This window comes from Microcaecilia unicolor, chromosome 4 (genome assembly GCF_901765095.1).
Source record: "Microcaecilia unicolor chromosome 4, aMicUni1.1, whole genome shotgun sequence".
In the NCBI taxonomy this organism is placed as follows: Eukaryota; Metazoa; Chordata; class Amphibia; order Gymnophiona; family Siphonopidae; genus Microcaecilia; species Microcaecilia unicolor.
This window is the reverse complement of record NC_044034.1, coordinates 73,022,221-73,040,082: the sequence shown is the minus strand read 5'-3', so window position 1 is coordinate 73,040,082 and position 17,862 is coordinate 73,022,221. Positions and strand designations below refer to the sequence as shown.

The following is a 17,862-nucleotide window of genomic DNA, read 5'->3' as shown; positions in this document are numbered from 1 at the left end:
ATGGAGGTGGGTACGGCATTTGAGGCTGGCATATAGGCTGGCAAAAAAGGTTTTTAGTTTTATTTTTTTAGTTTGGAAGGGGATTGGTGACCACTGGGGGAGTATGGGGAGGTCATCCCCCATTCCCTCCAGTGGTCATCTGGTCAGTTGGGGCACCTTTTTGAGGCTTGGTCGTGAAAATAAAAGGACCAAGTAAAGCCGGCGAAATACTGCTTAACGCGCTTTTTTTTTCCATTATCGGTGAAAGCCGGCCATCTGGTAGCCACGCCCATGCCCGCCCATGTCCCGCCTTCGCTAATCTACCGACACGCCCCCTTGAACTTTTGCCGGCGAAGCGACGGGAAAGCGGCGATGCTGTCAAAAATGCCGTTTTCGATTATACCGATTTCACTGCTTTTAAGAAATCGCTGGCCATCTCCTGATTTGTGTCGGAAGATGGCCGGCGATCACTTTCGATTATAAGCTGGTTAGGCTCTTAAGCTTGGAGAAAAGATGTCTGAGAGGGGATTTTTTTTCTTCTCTCTCCTTTGTTCTGTTTTCTATGACTATTCTGTACTTTTTATACAGTATTGTAATTTCTAAGTTGTTTGCATGTTATTTTATGAATTGTAAACTGCCTTGATGGCATGCCCCTAAGGTGGTATATCAAGTAAAGATGGAACTTGATCTTGATTGATAGAAGTTTATGAAATTATCTGGGATGGAACAGTTACAACAGAGAATGGTTGATTAACCTGCCCAACAACACAAAAACAAGAGGTAACTCCAAAAAAATCTAATGACTAGCAGATTGAAAACAAATCGAAGAAAGCTTTTAACATGCTGTGTATAATTAAGCTGTGGAATCTGGGGCGGGTCTGGGGTGGAGAGTAGGCATTGCCGTACACCAACTGATTAGCGCACGATTAATGCGTGAGCCCTTACCGCATACAAAATAGGTGTTTGGTAAGTGTTCAAGCGCTAATGGCTATGTGCTAATGGGAAAATAAGCATGTGGTCATTACTGCCTAAACAGAAAAATCGGCCATTTCTAGTTAATGCTAAAAGTGGCCTTAGAGCATGGGAAAGATCTGCGCTGGGGATAACGCAGGCCACTTTTTAGCACTGCTTAGTAAAAGGGCCCCATAATTTCTTAGCATCATGACAATAATAAGAGGAACTGTTAAAGCTCTCTCCTCTGTGAACAGTAACAATGGTGGGCAGGAGATTACATAAATGCATTTTTTTATCCCATAAAAAATAAGAGGAGTTGCAAGGGTGAAAGGAAGAGACCTGGAATTACTTCTACTCTGATAATGAATAAAGTATCTTTTCAGGTTGGAGGCCTTGGAGAGGCAAATAAAAGCTCTGAGATCAATATTCATCCCTATTTAACTAGATGAATAACTTTTCCCAGTGCAGCTCCTTGTGACTCTGGGCAAGTCACTTAACCCTCCATTGCCCCAGGTACAAAGTAAGTACCTGTATATAATATGTAAACCACTTTGAAAGTAACCACAGAAAGGTGGTATATCAAGTCCCATTCCCATTATTAGGGGTGGGAGCAGAAGCAGGGTCTGACAATAGCAAGTATTGACTGGATAGGTCTCTTGCTTGCTCCATGTGACAAGGCAGTGGCAGTAGCTAGAAGGTTGTTAGGCTGTATAAAGAGAGGTGTGACCAGCAGAAGAAAGGGGGTGTTGATGCCCCTGTATAAGTCGTTGGTGAGGCCCCACCTGGAGTATTGTGTTCAGTTTTGGAGGCCGTATCTTGTTAAAGATGTAAAAAGAATTGAAGCGGTGCAAAGAAAAGCTACGAGAATGGTATGGGATTTGCGTTACAAGACATATGAGGAGAGACTTGCTGAACTAAACATGTATACTCTGGAGGAAAGGAGAAACAGGGGTGATATGATACAGACATTCAAATATTTGAAAGGTATTAATCCGCAAACGAATCATTTCCGGAGATGGGAAGGTGGTAGAACGAGAGCACATGAAATGAGATTGAAGGGGGGCAGACTCAAGAAAAATGTCAGGAAGTATTTTTTCACGGAGAGAGTAGTGGATGCTTGGAATGCCCTCCCGCGGGAGGTGGTGGAAATGAAAACGGTAACGGAATTCAAACATGCGTGGGATAAGCATAAAGGAATCCTGTGCCGAAGGAATGGATCCTCAGGAGCTTAGTCAAGATCGGGAGGCGGGGCTGGTGGTTGGGAGGCAGGGATAGGGCTGGGCAGACTTACACGGTCTGTGCCAGAGCCGGTGGTCGGAAGCGGGACTGGTGGTTGGGAGGCGGGGATAGTGCTGGACAGACTTGTACGGTCTGTGCCAGAGCCGGGGTTGGGAGGCAGGGCTGGGGAGGTGAGGATAGTGCTGGGCAGACTTATACGGTCTGTGCCTGTGCCAGAGCCGATGGTTGGGAGGTGGGGCTGGTGGTTGGGAGGTGGGGATAGTGCGGGGCAGACTTATACGGTCTGTGCCCTGAAGAGCACAGGTACAAATCAAAGTAGGGTATACACAAAAAGCAGCAAATATGAGTTATCTTGTTGGGCAGACTGGATGGACCGTGCAGGTCTTTTTCTGCCATCATCTACTATGTTACTATCAGGCTTATTTTCAAAGCACTTTGGGAGGCTAAGTTCCATAGGTTTCTATGGAACTTTGGGAGGCTAAGTGCTTTGAAAATATGCCTCTATTAGTTACATATATCTTTTCTTTTTTTTTAAGTCCTTCTAAATAGATTTTGAGTATTTCAAACAGCAGCAATAATGGCCAAATATTCCTTTCTTTAGCAGTTGATATTCAGGGAAACCTTCTAGGCCACCGATCACCTAGTAGAATGCCAAGTCTCTAAGGATGAATCAAACTCAATATTTTATTCAATAGTATATAACTAAAGCAGTATTATTTGGTAATATTTCTTAAGATGAAAGATAGGGTCCTTCGAGAAATATCACCTGTTGTCATGCACAGTTGCCTTGATGCTATGAAAGATTGTTGTGCAAACAAAACCTATGAGCTCTAAGATAAAAGTTTGGCATAGAAGGTCACATTCCTTCATCTTTACATATTTGATCCCTGACAAAATGTGGCTCTTCTATAAAGCAGAGCTTGCTATGTGAATATCTATTTTGAATAAGTAAAGCATAAAGATACAACATACTGTCTTTTGTATCATAGGTGCTCAACCAAAACTGGCATTACCTATAATGAGACTGGAGACATCTATGGAGCACAGAAGGTAAAGCATGAGATACCTGCTGCGGATCTATTTGAGGCCGACATATGGTGTTGTGCTACGAATGAACCTGGTACAGAATGCACAAAGCTCTACACCATAGGTAATGGTTCTTATGGTCATATATTGATGTATATAATCAATTTTTATTTCATTTATTCTTAGTTTAGATTTTTACAATATCGGGCGCAATAATCAGTGGAACTTATTCGGGTAAAAGCAGCTCCTATCTAGATAAATCTATGCTCACTGAGGCCAGCCACTCATTTTCAGAGGCACTGTCTCCCAGATTCTATATAGCGTGCCTAGAGATCTGCGCTGAAATCCAAGTGGATTCCATAACAACACGCGTGACCTAACAAGCTAATGAGTGCTAATAACAGCACTTAACAAGCAATAATGAGCACTAATTAGCACTGGTGAGATTTTATGTACACAACTTACTAAACATATTCTGTAACGAAGTATGCCAAACTTCTAATGTGCGCAGGCAAAAAGGGGCGTGGTTATGGTCAGGGAAATGGGCGTTTCGTGGGCGTTCTGAAATTGACGTGCGTAGTTATAGAATATGGCCCAGTGCATATAAATCTACACGCTGGGATTTATGCTACATTTTCGTTGGTGTAAATGGATGCGTGTAATTTTAGGAGCTGAGATATCAACTGGCGTATTGACACCGATTATAGAATACACTTAATCGGCACTGATTTCAGCACAGATTTTTTAGGTGCCATATATAGATTCTCCACCTATATGGCTAATGCCACTGACTGTCCTGGCACTACCGAGATAGTATTGGGGTGGTCTGGAGATGGAGCCGGATGTTTGTTTATTTATTTACTAGTAAAAAAGGCCCGTTTCTGACACAAATGAAACGGGCGCTAGCAAGGTTTTCCTCGGAGTGTGTATGTTTGGGAGAGTGTATGTGAAGTGACTGTGTGAGAGACAGAGTGAAAGTGTGAGTGTGTGTGTGTGAGAGAGAGAGAGTGAGTCTGGGTGTGAGTGTGTCTGTGAGAGAGTGTGTGTGTGAGAATGAGAGTGTGTGCAAGTGCGTATGTGAGACACAGTGTGAGAGAGAGTGTGTGTGTGTGTGCGAGAGAGAGAGTGTGTGTGAGACACAGATTCTCTGTGAGAGTGAGTGTATGAGACCAAGCGAGTGTGTGAATGACTGTGTGACACATAGAGAGTGAATGTGATACAGTGTGAGACAGAGTGTGTGGGAGTGAGAGTCAGAAAGACATTGTATGTGAGAGAGAGAGTGTGTGTGTGACAGAGATACCTCCCTTCCTGTGTCTCTCTGGTGTCAGGCCCCCTCCCTTCTGTCTGTGGTGTCTGAGATTCCCGCCACTGCACCCAAGCAATTGGTGTGCTGGAGGAGGGGGAGGGGGGATGTGTTGGGGGGGTTCAGGTTGGAAGAAGAGGGGTGCGGGGGGTTCAGGAAGCGCTACCAGATGCGAGTGAGAGAGAGTGTGTGTGTGTGTGTGGGGGGGGGGGGGTTCAGGAAGCGATGCCAGATGACTGAGTGTGTGTGTGTGGGGGGGGAGGGCAGGGGGTTCAGGAAGCGCTGGCAGATGAGAGAGAGAGTGAGCGTGTGTGTGTGGGGGGGGAGGGGTTCAGGAAGCACTGCCAGATGAGAGAGAGTGAGTGTCTGTGTGTGTGTGTACGGGGTTTCAGGAAGCGCTGGCAGATGAGAGAGAGAGAGAGTGTATGTGGGGGGGAGGGGGGTTCAGGAAGCGCTGGCAGATGAGAGTGAGAAAGAGAGTGTGTGTGTGTGTGTGTGTTGGAGGGGTGTGTGTGGGGTTGTGTGTGTTGGGGGTTTCAGCTTGGAAGAAGAGGGGTGTGTGGGGGGGTCTGTAAGTGCTGCGAGATGAGTGAGTGAGTGTGTGGGGGGGGGGCGGTTTATCAAGTGTTTCCACATGAGTGTGTGTGTGTGGTGGGGGGGCTTCAGGAAGCGCTGCCAGATGAGCGAGAGTATGTGTGTGTGTGTGTGGGGGGGGGGGGGGGTTCAAGAAGCGGTGCGATATGAGAGACTGAGTGTGTGTGTGTGTGTGTGGTGGGGGGGGGGTTGCCACATGAGTGAGTGAGTGTGTATGTGGGGGGCAGGGATTTCAGGAAGCGCTGCCAGATGAGAGAGAGAGAGAGAGAGTGTGTGTGTGTGTTGGGGGGGGGGGCATTGAAGTGTGGCCAAATGAGACTGAGTGTGTGTGTGTGTGTGTGTGGGGGGGGGGGGGGGGGTCAGGAACCACAGCCAGATGAGTGAGTGTGTGGGGGGGGGGCAGGGGTTTCAGGAAGCGCTGGCAGATGAGAGTGTGTGTGTGTTGGGGGGGGGGGGCGTTGAGGAAGTGTGGCCAAATGAGAGTGAGTGAGTAAGTGGGGGGGGGGGGTAAGGAAGCGGTGCCAGATGAGGATGAGAGTGTGTGTGTGTGTGTGTTGTATGGTTCAGTTTTGGGGGGGGGAGGGAGGATCCTGCTTTTAAGAAGAAGAAGTAATGAAGCGCCTCCTCCGCGCGATGCCCCCCCCTCCAGCCGCCATCCCACCCACGGCGATGCACCCGGCCGCCGCCATCCCACCCACCGTGGCCATCGCACCCACCGTCGCATAGTTTTGCTGGCGGGGGACCCAAAATCCCGCCAGCAGAAGTCCTGTGTGTGTGCTGAGTGAGTCAGACTCCTCCAGCGATCTTCAGCGTTGCTAGCCTGTGCAGGGCGGGGTTCTGTGCGTCTGACGTCCTGCACGTGCAGGACGTCAGACGCACAGAAGCCCTGGCTGCCTGCACAGGCTAGCAACGCCGAAGATGACGCCGTAGTCAGCAGACAGGACTTGTGCTGGCGGGGTTTCGGGTCCCCCGCCGGCAAAGCAACGCGAAGGTGGGTGGCTTAGTAGGGGGTTGTTGCGGGGGGCTGTTGGACCTCCTTCTTTTGACCTGCAGCTTTGGGGGGGGGCGGGGCGGGGGCGGATCTACCATTATGTGGGCGGGGCTTCTAGATTTTGAGGTTTGGCGCGCGGGTGGGGGGGGGGGTGTTGGATGTCGGAACTGTGGACTCTGGAGCTTTGGAGGTGGTTTCCCTTTCCACGGGTGGGTCGGCAGGGGGAGGAGTAGGGAAACACGCGTGCGATCCGTTTGTTAAGTGAAATTTTTTTTCCGCCCTTGACGTCATGACATTTGACGCGAGGGCGGGGCACGGGTCTGTGGGGTGGCTTCACCACCATGAATCCACGAACCGTTCTGGGAGTCTGAGTGACTTCAGTGACGTCAGTGTCCTCAGAACGTTGAGGGTGCGTTTTATTATAGTAGATATGGCTTCATCAACCATCTTTATAAACGGATTCACCCAAGGATACTTAAGCCTGGGGTCAAATACCATGATCAGCATCATTAGTTTTTTGGAGTTACCTCCTGTTTTTGTGTTGTTGGACAGGTTAATCAACCGTTCTCCATTTTAACTGTTCCATCCCAGATAATTTTATAAACTTCTATCAATCAAGATCAAGTTCAGGTTCCATCTTTACTTGATATACCACCTTAGGGACGTTCCATCAAGGCAGTTTACAATTCATAAAACAACATGCAAACAACTTAGAAAAGAAATTACAATCTTGTATAAAAAGTATAGGATAGTCATAGAAAACAGAACAGAGAAGAAAAAAAAATCCCATCTCAGACATTTTTTCTCCAAGCTTAAGAGCCCAGATCTGTTGCTCTTCAGTGCCCTGCTCCATCTAGACCCATTAGATTTACCTGCAATTCTAGTCAGTGACTGGGGCGGGGGGGTCACTGTAGGGTGGTGGAGGTCAAGCTGGTGATGTCATCAGTGCTGAGCCATTTTCAGTTCACATCCTTTTAAACAAACTGACTGAAATTCATGGGGTGTGGAGTGAGAAGGAAGCACTTTTGGAAAGAGAACATGGCACTCATCCATGCCAGTGTTGTCTACAGGCAAATGAACTAGACAAACAAGGGGAATTGCTGTTGCTAGGAGATTTCAGCCTACCAGCTATAGACTGCAATACTTCACCTGCAGAATTGGAAAGAAGTAGGGAGATCATGTATGTTTTTCAAGAAATTCTACTCAAGTAAATAGTGACCGAATTGATGAAGGAAGGAATGCCAATGGGTCTGAAACTCACAAATGGAGTCAGTGTGTCTAATGTTTGGATAGAGGCCCACCTGGCCATCATAACAGTATGGTTTGATGAAAACGCTAAACCAGTACCTAGACACACCAGGCTCAGAGTGCTGTACTTCAAACATGCTGACTTTAGTAAAATAGAGCAATACCTGAAGGAGTCACTGGCAGGGTGTGAGGAGATAAGAAAAGTGGACAGACAATGGGACAAATTGAAAGCTATAAAAAGGGTATCAGAGCTTTATATTAAGAAAGTAAATAAAAGGAAAAGAACAAGAAAACCATTATGGTTCTTCAAAAAGTGATTGACAAAATAAGAGCAAAACGACTAGCATTCACAAAGTATAACAATCATTAGGAAAGATCATAGAAAAGAATATCAGGTAAAACTGAGAGAAACAAAGGGGGTCTTTTACTAAAGCTTAGCTCGAGTTATCTGCAGCAGAGCCCATAGGAATAAAAGGGCCCTGCTGCAGATACCTCAAGCTAACCTTTAGTAAAAGACCCCCCCAAAAAAGGTATCAGAAAAGCAAAAATGAAGGCAGAAACAGGATTCAGAAGCAGGTCCTTTGAACAGCATGGTCAGACACGGAGGATGAAGAAGAGCTTTAGACCTCGGCTCGGCTGGCGGGAGTTGGGGTCCCCTGCCAGCTGAAGGAATATTTTTTATATTTAAACGGTTTTTATTAGCATTTCCGCATGTTATATCAGTACATACTTTCAGATAACCAATTTCACTAACAACCAGGATACAACAGTCCAAGTATCAGAATGGTCTTCGGCCATTATTTTTAACATTTTCTCCCCACCTCCCCAGTCCCCTGTATTCCCACCCCTCAAAAACCTTATTTTAAATTAGTCTTGTTATCCTTTGCATATGGTATAACTGTACATACTTTAATGTTTCAAAATTCATAACATACCATGTTACAACCATCTAAATAGTAAAATAACCATCAACTGACAACCTTTGAAACTTTCTTCTTCCCACCCTCCCTTGACTCCCTCTCTTCCCCTTCGACCCATCCTACCTCTGCTTATCACCTAATGCTGTTTATTTTGAAGGAATATTTTTAAAGGCAGGCGGAAGCGGACCTTGGCTGGCGGGGGTTGGGGTCCCCCGCCAGCAAAGGTAGCACAGGCGACGGCGGGGGAGGGTTGGTGGTAGGGGGGTCCAGGGTGAAATCTGCAGGGGCCCAGGTCCCTGTGGCCCCACGCAGATACGCCCCTGCCCCAAATGCCAAAGTGTTCGTTCTTAAAGCCAAAAATGCTTTCCTTCTTTCTTGTGTTTGATTTGTAACATCTGGAAATATCCAAACTTTTTAGTCATAAAATAAAGTTTGCAAATTTCACAGGGATAGCCTTTTCACCACTTCCAAATCTTGCTCAAATACAAATGAAACCAACAACGTCATCCTTTATGAATCTGCTGATAATGATGTTTCTAATAATTCAGATATATTTAATAAATCTTTCTTTTCTTGATGAGTCATTTCCAAAGAATTCTCTGAGGTTCTCTTGTTAGATATATAATATATCTGATTTATCGGAGGAATAGTTTCCAGTGTAAATTTCAAAACTTCAAGCAAGTATTTCTTAAACGCATCCAAGGGAGTAGTACCCGGAGATTTTGGAAAGTTCAGGAAGCGAAGATTTAATCTACGGTTATAATTTTCTATCTGTTCAATTTTTCGATGAATTATCATTTTGTCTTTTACTACATAGTGGATCAATCTTGTAACTTCTTAACATCATCTTTAGTTATATTTATTTGAGTGTTAAATTCTATCTTTATGCCTTCTAACGAGGTAGATAAAGTATCAACAGTACTCACTAAAGTTGAAACTTCACCTGAAGATCTGGCCACTGTATTATCCAACTGTTGGAGAGCTTCCCAAATGCTCTCCGTTACCGTCTCTGGCTTTTTTAATAGTGCAACGCGCTCAGTTAAGGCACAAACAGGCCTCAAACCTCCCTGCGGTCCTGTCTTCTCAATACCTTGATCCAGAGGTATACCCTCAACATTTTCAGGTTCAGGAGGCCTTCATTGAGATAAACGTCCTTCGGGGAGAGGTGGTGGGTTGAGAGCCGGGTGAGAAAAAGTGACATCCAGTCCCAAGTCTCCGGGGTCTCCTCCTCCCGGAGCAACAGCAGGGCTCCTCCCGGAGTTCTGGGCAGGGGCTCTCGTGGCAAATCTTTCGATAGACTGCTGCTAGGGTGAAGAGGTTCTGGCCATTGAGGAACCAGCCTTAACGTTTGATATGAGGCATCGAGATTGAGGAAAAGTTTTAATTCACAGCAGCCAGTGAAAGAGTTCAACCACGATCAACAGCGTGCCACCATCTTGACACGCCCCCCCCCGAAGAAGTGTGTATTTTTGTGACACATTTATATCACATGCTATAAGTGTATTTCAGAGGGGGAGAGGAGACATCTTGAAGTTGAAAGTGAGTAAAATGTTAGTTTGCAGCATTGTTGGATTGCTGGTATAATCAAGTATTGACAATGGATGTGATTATTCTGCAACCAAAATTATAAAATCACTCTTGTTCCATGATTGTGTGGCTGCCCTATTTGTGATGCCAGGTGTGATCACGAAGGAATGTAACCTGCACAGAGTGGCAGGTGCAGCTTTGGAGACCTTATTGAAACTGGATGAACCATTATATACTATGTTACTATCAGGCTCATTTTCAAAAGAGAAAAACATCTAAAAAGTGACATAAGTCTGCATTTGGACGTTTTTCTCACCTCTACTAGCCTGTAAATCAAAAGGGGGTGTGGCCATGGGTATGTCAAGGGCTTTCCGGAGAGTTCTGCACATACTTATAGAATACAGCCTCAGTGTGTCTAACTTGGGTGCCAGCATTTACACCAGGTTTCAGCAGACGTAAGTCTGGTGCCTAAAGTAAAGTACAGTTCTATAAAGGGTGCACACTCTTTATAGTATTGCATTTAGTGCTGATTTTGTTTTTCATTGCCAATTTTGAGCATCATATACTGAATCTGGTCCTAAATGAGTTGAGCGGGTCTTTCATAGAATAGTGCTGAGCGTGCACTTAGCACTTACCCGCACAAGTGCTAGTAATTCTATAATATAATCACACAAATGGTGGTTAAATCTAGACAACTGAAGGGATTTGCAACTAGTCTAAAGTGGAGTTCCTAAGTTGTGAAAGTCATAGTAACATAGTAAGTGACTGCAGGTAAAGACCTGAACGGTCCATCCAGTCTGTGCATAGGTCACACTCATTATCAATTCATGATTAGATCAACAATGAATGTGATATATACTTTATCACAAGTCTTTCTTTGGTGTTTCTAGGACATAGACCATAGTCTGCCTGGCTCTGTTGTTATGTCCCAACTATTGGAGTTGCCGTCAAAGCCCAGTCCGGCCTTTCCGAATATGTCTTGTCATTTGTGGGACCCAGAATGCAAAAGTCTGCCCAGCATTGTCCTCGGTTCCAGCTACTGAAGTTGCCATTGAAGCCATTTCCAGCCTATCCTAAACTTTTTATTTTTGTTTTAAACCATCTATTTTCTAAATAGAGTTCCTCTGTGTTCATCCCACGCCTTGTTGAATTCTGTCACTGTTTTTGTCTCTACCATCTCCCTCGGGAGGGCATTCCAGGCATCGATCACTCTCTCCATGAAAAATAATTTCCTGATGTCACTCCTGAGTCTACCACCCTGCAACCTCAATTTTCATGTCCTCTGGTTTTATCATTTCCTGGAAGAGAAGTATTTAAATGTCTGTATCATATCTCCGCTGTCCCTTCTTTCCTCTAGGCTATGCATACTCAGGTCTTCCAGTCTCTTCTCATGTGTCTTTTGGTGGAAACCCCATATCATTTTTGTCACCTTCCTCTGGACCACTTCTAGTTTTTTTACATCCTTAGCAAGATACGGCCTCCAAAACTGAACACAATATTCCAGGTGGGGCCTCACCTGTGACTTGTACAGGGGCATCGACGCCTCCTTTTTTCTGCTAGTTAGTCCTCTCTCGATGCAGCCCAGCTTCCTTCTGGCTATGGCCATGTTTGGAGATTTGCATTGCACGACTGATTAGTCACCTGAGCCCTCTTTATGCCTGTATAAATTTTACAAGAAGACGCAAACAGCAAAAGAGAAAAAGGGAATAAAATTTGATGCACAAGCTGTAGTATTGCACAGTGACGAAAAAACTTGCTTTGGTCATTAACAACTTGTATGTCTCTCTTGCAGATTTAAATGATGAAACTGAAGCACCTGAAAAGCTGTTTCTTCAGTTGGATGAACCATTCCTAATAAGGTGCAGAGCTCTGTACAAGTCATATGACTACAGCATTGGCTGGTACTTTTCTGAAACACCTTTCTCGGAGGTGAGTGAGAGCATGGTCTATTTTTACAATTAGATTATGGACTTTTCTAACTTCCCGTTGAAGAAACTAAATGCCTCACCTTTTTCCTATATAAACTAGGACAACAGTTTTGAAGAAAGCATGTATGTCCATGGTTCGACTATGAGGAGGATTGCATATGTTTTTGTTGCGTCAGTGAACAGAAATGACAGCGGACGTTACGTCTGCAGTTCATCAGCCCATTCAAACAAGTCAGCAGTGGTTAATGTCTTAGGTAATGCACTCTGGTAATATTTCATTTGTTGTGAGTGTTTATATTTTCAGTTAACACATGAAATATCATATGTTTGAACTTACACGTCAAAGAAAAATGATGTTGGAAAAATCAAATATGCTTGATTTTTCAACCTCCAGATTTTTTATGAGCTCTGTAAATTACAGTATTCTGTAAACTATGGGGCAGTTCCATAACTTGGCTCAAGTTGGGCACCTGAATGCCAGGCGCTGAGTTCCAACTCTGTAATAGCATTTTGCTGCTGAGTCAGCATCAGTGCCCCTACATTTAAGTGCAACTACTTATGCTAGATCTCACTGGCATAAGTTGGTACACCAGAATGGGGCATGCAGTGCACGTTACTTAAGTCAGTGGTTCCCAAACCTGGTCCTGGAGGCACCCCAGCCAGTCAGGTTTTCAGGATATCCACAATGAATATTCATGTGACAGATTTGCATGCACTGCCTCTACTACATGCAAATCTCTCTCATGAATATTTATTGTGGATATCCTGAAAACCTGACTGGCTGGGGTTCCTCCTAGACCAGGTTTGGGAATCACTGACTTAAGTTATATGTATAAGTTGATGTCATACCTATGATCCACCCATGTTCCAACCAAATGTATGCCCCCTCTCATTTACGTACCATTAGCATTTACACACTACCTTCTAGAATAGCATGTAGTGCATTTGGGCACATAAGTGGCATTAATTGGTGCCACTGTTCCCTCTAAGCTGAGGGAAGTCCTCCAACTGCATTATTGCCAGTGGGAGGTGGTGCTGCAATACTGTATTTTCAATTGCTGGGAACAGGCAGATTCTCTGGAGTCCTGCAAAGCTTGCCGGTCCCTCAGTATTGAAAATGTAGTAGTGAAACAGCACCCCCTACTGGCAGGACTATAGCTGGAGGACTCCGACTCAGCTTAGATACAACAGTGATTGGTGCATTTCCATGCAAGACATGTGTAACTACATGCACCAAGTTATACAATTGCATTTCACACATGTAATTGCATAACAATGTTTCTGAAGCTAGTCTTGAAGTATCCCCTGCCAGGCTTGTGTTCAGGATATCTACAAATGAATATGCTTGAGTTAAATTTGCATTCATTGCCTATAGATAGATAGATAGATAGATAGATAGATAGATAGATAAAAAACATATTCTTAAGAAGTAATATATCTATATCTATATATAGATATATAAAACATACTTTCTTAAGAAGTAATGTAAAACTGAGGCAGTCAGTAGTCTCACCAATCTTCCTGTCCAGGGAGGTGTTAGTTACAATGGTAATAATAATGAAAACATTGATACAGTCAGTGGTTGTTATCCGGATAGTTGGACCATTAAGAAGGTGCTGCTATCCAGATAACTGCTTTTAAGTATTAACCCGGTACATTTTAAGTCTCCTTACACACAGAGCGCAATTGTCGAAGTTGGAAGCCAGGATGCTGTGTGCTGAGTGTGGATTTTATAATGGCAATAGCATGTTCCATTGCAATATGGAGTACACTTAACTTTAGGTGCGACACTTCTACTAGCTCAATGGCTGGCATAAATGCTTGCACTTATCTCTAGGCAGTGAGATGCATAAATGCAGGAATTCTATAACCCATACATGCAACTGCCAGTCATGCCCTGACCCACCCATGGCCTTCCCAGGTCCACCCCCACCTTGCTGTTGTGCACTTTGGAATTTGTGCACGCAATTTGTAGAATACCAACAAAGGTCATTACATGTGTATCTGCTAATTACTTCCATTAACTCCAATTAGCAGCTCATTAGCTTATGTGTGCAACTTTTTAGAATGGTGGGGGGGGGGGGGGGTTAAAGGGTAATTCTATAAACTAGATGCTAACGTGTGTGTTATGTTTCAAGGCAAAATATGACTAATGACATTACATAGAGACTCTTATATATAATATATATATTAGAAGAAGAATATTTTGGGGACCTCAGTGGAGAGTTCTGATGGAAATAACTTTTTTATACCACCAAACCAGATGTCTCCAATATTGTCACTGGTCCTGTTTTTAAAAAAATTTATATTATCTTGAAATCACTGCAAAACTCTTCATAGATTCATATATATTCTCAGAAGTATATAAACTTGTAAATGTGTAGAAAATCAATCACTAAAGCAGTGTCTCCTGTGGTTCTTATGGTGCGACATAAGTCATGTTTCACCTATTGAACATAGGAATTGAATGTACTTCTTCTCATTTACCGCACAGAAATTGTAAAAGAAACCCATAGTACATTACAGTCCCTGATCGACAGAGCTTACAATCTATTCAAGATAAACCAGACAAACAAGGGACTAGGAGTTACATTCATTTTGGGAAGGATTTAAACAACATGGGTACTGAACAGATTAATAAAGGGCTAAGAGTTAAAAGCAGCCTCAAAAAGGTGGGCTTTTAGCCTGGACTTCAATGGGGGTAGAGATGGAGCTTGATGTACTATCTCAGGAAGGCTATTCTAGAAGTGTAGTGCAGCAGGATGAAAGGAGCAGCGCCTGGAGTTGGCAGTGGAATAGAGGGGCACAAATAAGAGTAATTTACCTGATGAATGGAGTTCCTGGGGAGAAGGGAGAGTTACTGAGGAGCTACGGAATAGATGCACTAAGTCAGTAGGAAGAGTTTTAACTGTATATAGGAACAGATAGGGAGCCAATGAAGTGACTCGAGGAGAGGGGTTATGTGAGTGTAGCAGCACTGGCAGAATCATGCAACAGAATTTTGAACAGATTGAAGGAGAGAGAGATGGTTTATTGGGAGACCTGTGAGAAGCAAGTTGCAGTAATCTAAGCAGGAGGTGATGAGAGTGTGGATTAGGGTTTTGGTAGTGCGTTCAGAAAGGAGGATGTGAATTTTGGCGTGTTATATAGAAACAGATCAATAAACAAATCAAAGTTCCACCCAAAATGGAAATGACAGTGATATAAACCAAACTCTAATATATAATTCCCAATAAGACCAGTGGTATACCAATAACTGATAGTAACTACAAACCAGGTTGATTAGTACTAAATATCATGGAAGACATATAGAACAAATTCCACAATCCAAATCAACTGAGGACAATGTATGTATGTAAGATGTAAACCGCACTAAATTTATCCAAGAAATATCTGGAGAAATTCTCAGCGTAATAACTCACCCAAGCAGAGTACTAACCCTAAAGGTAAAATAGGGGCAGGACTAACACTGGCAGCCGCGTTGGGCCAGCAGTAGTTCCAGAAGAGTGAGGAGTAAGCTCGCGTTGGGCTTTCCACCACTCTGTAAAATGGCCCTTTAGTGAAGAGTGCGCAGATTGGGAGTGTGTGCACCAATTTCTACTGGCACATAAAGGGGGTCTTTTACTAAGCCGCAGTAACGTTTTTAGCTTGCGGTAGAAATCAGCTGGTGGTAAACGCTGTGACACCCACAGGAATATAATGAGCTAGCTGATTTCTACCACAAGTTAAAAATGCTACTGCGGCTTAGTAAAAGAGTCCCAAAGTTACTTTCTGTCTTTGAGCAGGTATAACTTTGTGTGGGAACTTTAGGGTAGGCTATTTTATAACTACATGTATGAGTATGTTGCCTTTAAAAAATGATAATGGGGATGGAACTCCTCTCGTATGAGGAAAGACTAAAGAAGTTAGGGCTCTTCATCTTGGAAAAGAGATGGATGAGGGGAGATATGATTGAGGTCTACAAAATCCTGAGTGGTGTAGAATGAGTAGAAGTAAATGATTTGTTTACTCTTTCCAAAAGTACAAAGATTAGGGGACACTTAAGGAAGTTACATGGAAACTCTTTTAAAACAAATAGGAGAAAATATTTTTTCACTCAATGAATAGTTAAGCTCTGGAACTGTTTGCCAGAGAATGTGTATCTGGGTTTTAAAAAGATTTGGACAAATTCCTGGAGGAAAAGTCCATAGTCTGCTATTGAGAGACATGGGAAGCAACTGCTTGCCCTGGGATTTGTAGTATGGAGTATTGCCACGATTTGGGTTTCTGCCAGGTACTTATGGCCTGGCTTGGACACTGTTTGGAAAGCAGGATACTGGGCTAGATGGAACATTGGTCTGATCCAGTATGGCTACTTTTATGTTCTTATGTTCTTAAATACACCTTTGTGCCCTCCCTACCTTTGCACCCTGTTTAAATTATCCTCCCCATGACTGTGGTCATGTTTTACACTTCAGAACTGTCACAAGATTTAACAGAGTCTGAATCTGTCCTTAAACTGCCACAAAAAACTAGGGGCCCAAAGTAGAGTAAAGGATCCAAATTTTGTAGGTTTGGACAGTCTGACATATAACCAATGGACAGAGGCAAATATTGATGGTCCAGAAATCTCAAGTACTAACTGTCTTACCTAAAATGAAAATGTGATAAACATTCAAGAATAATTTATCTTTTCAGAAAAAGGATTTATAAACATATTCAACTCAAGTGTCGTGCATGAGATTGCCATGGATGAAAACTTTTGCTTTCAAGTTCAGCTTGAGGCCTATCCATCCATTAGATGCATATGGTCTTCTGCCCAAAAATCTGTTCCCTGTAAGCAAATCAAGAGTGCGGATGGTTACAGGTAACAAATCCTTCAAACAAATCACTTTCTTTAATGTTCACTTTGGGTTGTGTTTTCTCTTTCAACAAAAAGACATTAACCATATTCTGAGTCTATGAGAAAAGTCCAAAAATGCACCTATTTTATCAATGCACCAAAAACTGTACCGTCAATCAGTCTTAATAATGATGTGTCCATAGCCATACTAGCATAGGTCTTATTGATCACTTTTGACCAGAAATCCAGCAAATACATTAAAACCACTGATACTACTGAGCGGATCTGAGAAGGGACTTTCCTCATGACTTGAACATTGGGTTATGTATTGTGGTTTATGAGGCCTTTTAATGCTCATTAGAAAAGGGAAATATGGGGCACTTGTGTAGGTCATGTATTCTTTCCCGCAGGCAAAGAAACTAATCTTATATATCTTGGGTGACATCTACTGGCTATAAAGCAGTACTCATGGTTAGTCTATAAGCTGGCATCAAGCTTCAACTGCTCTGCATGAGATCCTTATTGTGGTTAGTAGTTTTGGTGGAGGTGGGATAATGCTGTAGGTAGAGAGCAAAAAAACATGTGCAGTGGAGGTGCAGTGGAGGTGCAGTGATTCCTACGAAAGTAGTCGGATAATGGAGAAAGGGGTAGGACATGTGGCTCTATCCAAAACCAAGGGAGACATGTCGATTTCAAAACCTTTATTGAAGAACATTCAAATGACTTGACACAGCTGCTGTGTTTTGGCGTAAAAAGCGCCTGCATCAGGAGTCTTATGAGTGAAGTCAAACACCTGGTGTTTTCTTATTGCACAATATGATGCCAGGAACAATGCTTAAGAGTAGGCGCTGAGCCTGCAGTGCAGCACGGAGTACCTTTTCAAATGCCAAATAAAACCCATGCATTAAAAAAGGCCTTAGCGTACTAGAATGATCCATGTAAGCACATGTTAAGGCCACGTTTTACTGCAGTTTGGAAAAAAGGGTCCCTGGAAGACGCCCTGGTGGGTTTGTGTGTGACTGGATAAATAATACAGCCGGACAGGAGGTACAAACTCAAAATAAAGTATTTATTTTACTTAATCTTCAGCTTGTTATGTCACAGAACCGGGATTGTAAAATCAAGCAGTTTCTCTTAATTAATATCACATGTATAGGCTTCTGCCTATCAGACCAAATAGTCCATGGCTGTGGGGTTTCCCCACCCCAAGCACCGCTTCTCAGTTCTGCTTCACTGGTCGGGTCTAACTCCAGCCAACCTCCAGCACACTACACAGTTCACTTCAATAATATCAATGCTTCCTCTTGCACAATTCAGTTTAATAATATCGA

General features: G+C 43.5%; 1 protein-coding gene across 1 annotated transcript in view; it reads left to right on the top strand.

The window, feature by feature from the left end:
* FLT3 (fms related tyrosine kinase 3) overlaps positions 1–17,862 on the top strand; it is a 164,706-nt gene that overhangs the window by 62,838 nt on the left and 84,006 nt on the right. The window contains exons 6-9 of the mRNA XM_030200337.1: positions 3,162–3,322; positions 11,574–11,710; positions 11,810–11,963; positions 16,387–16,555. Of these exons, the coding sequence (XP_030056197.1) occupies positions 3,162–3,322; positions 11,574–11,710; positions 11,810–11,963; positions 16,387–16,555 (621 nt within the window). The remainder of the gene's footprint in view (positions 1–3,161; positions 3,323–11,573; positions 11,711–11,809; positions 11,964–16,386; positions 16,556–17,862) is intronic.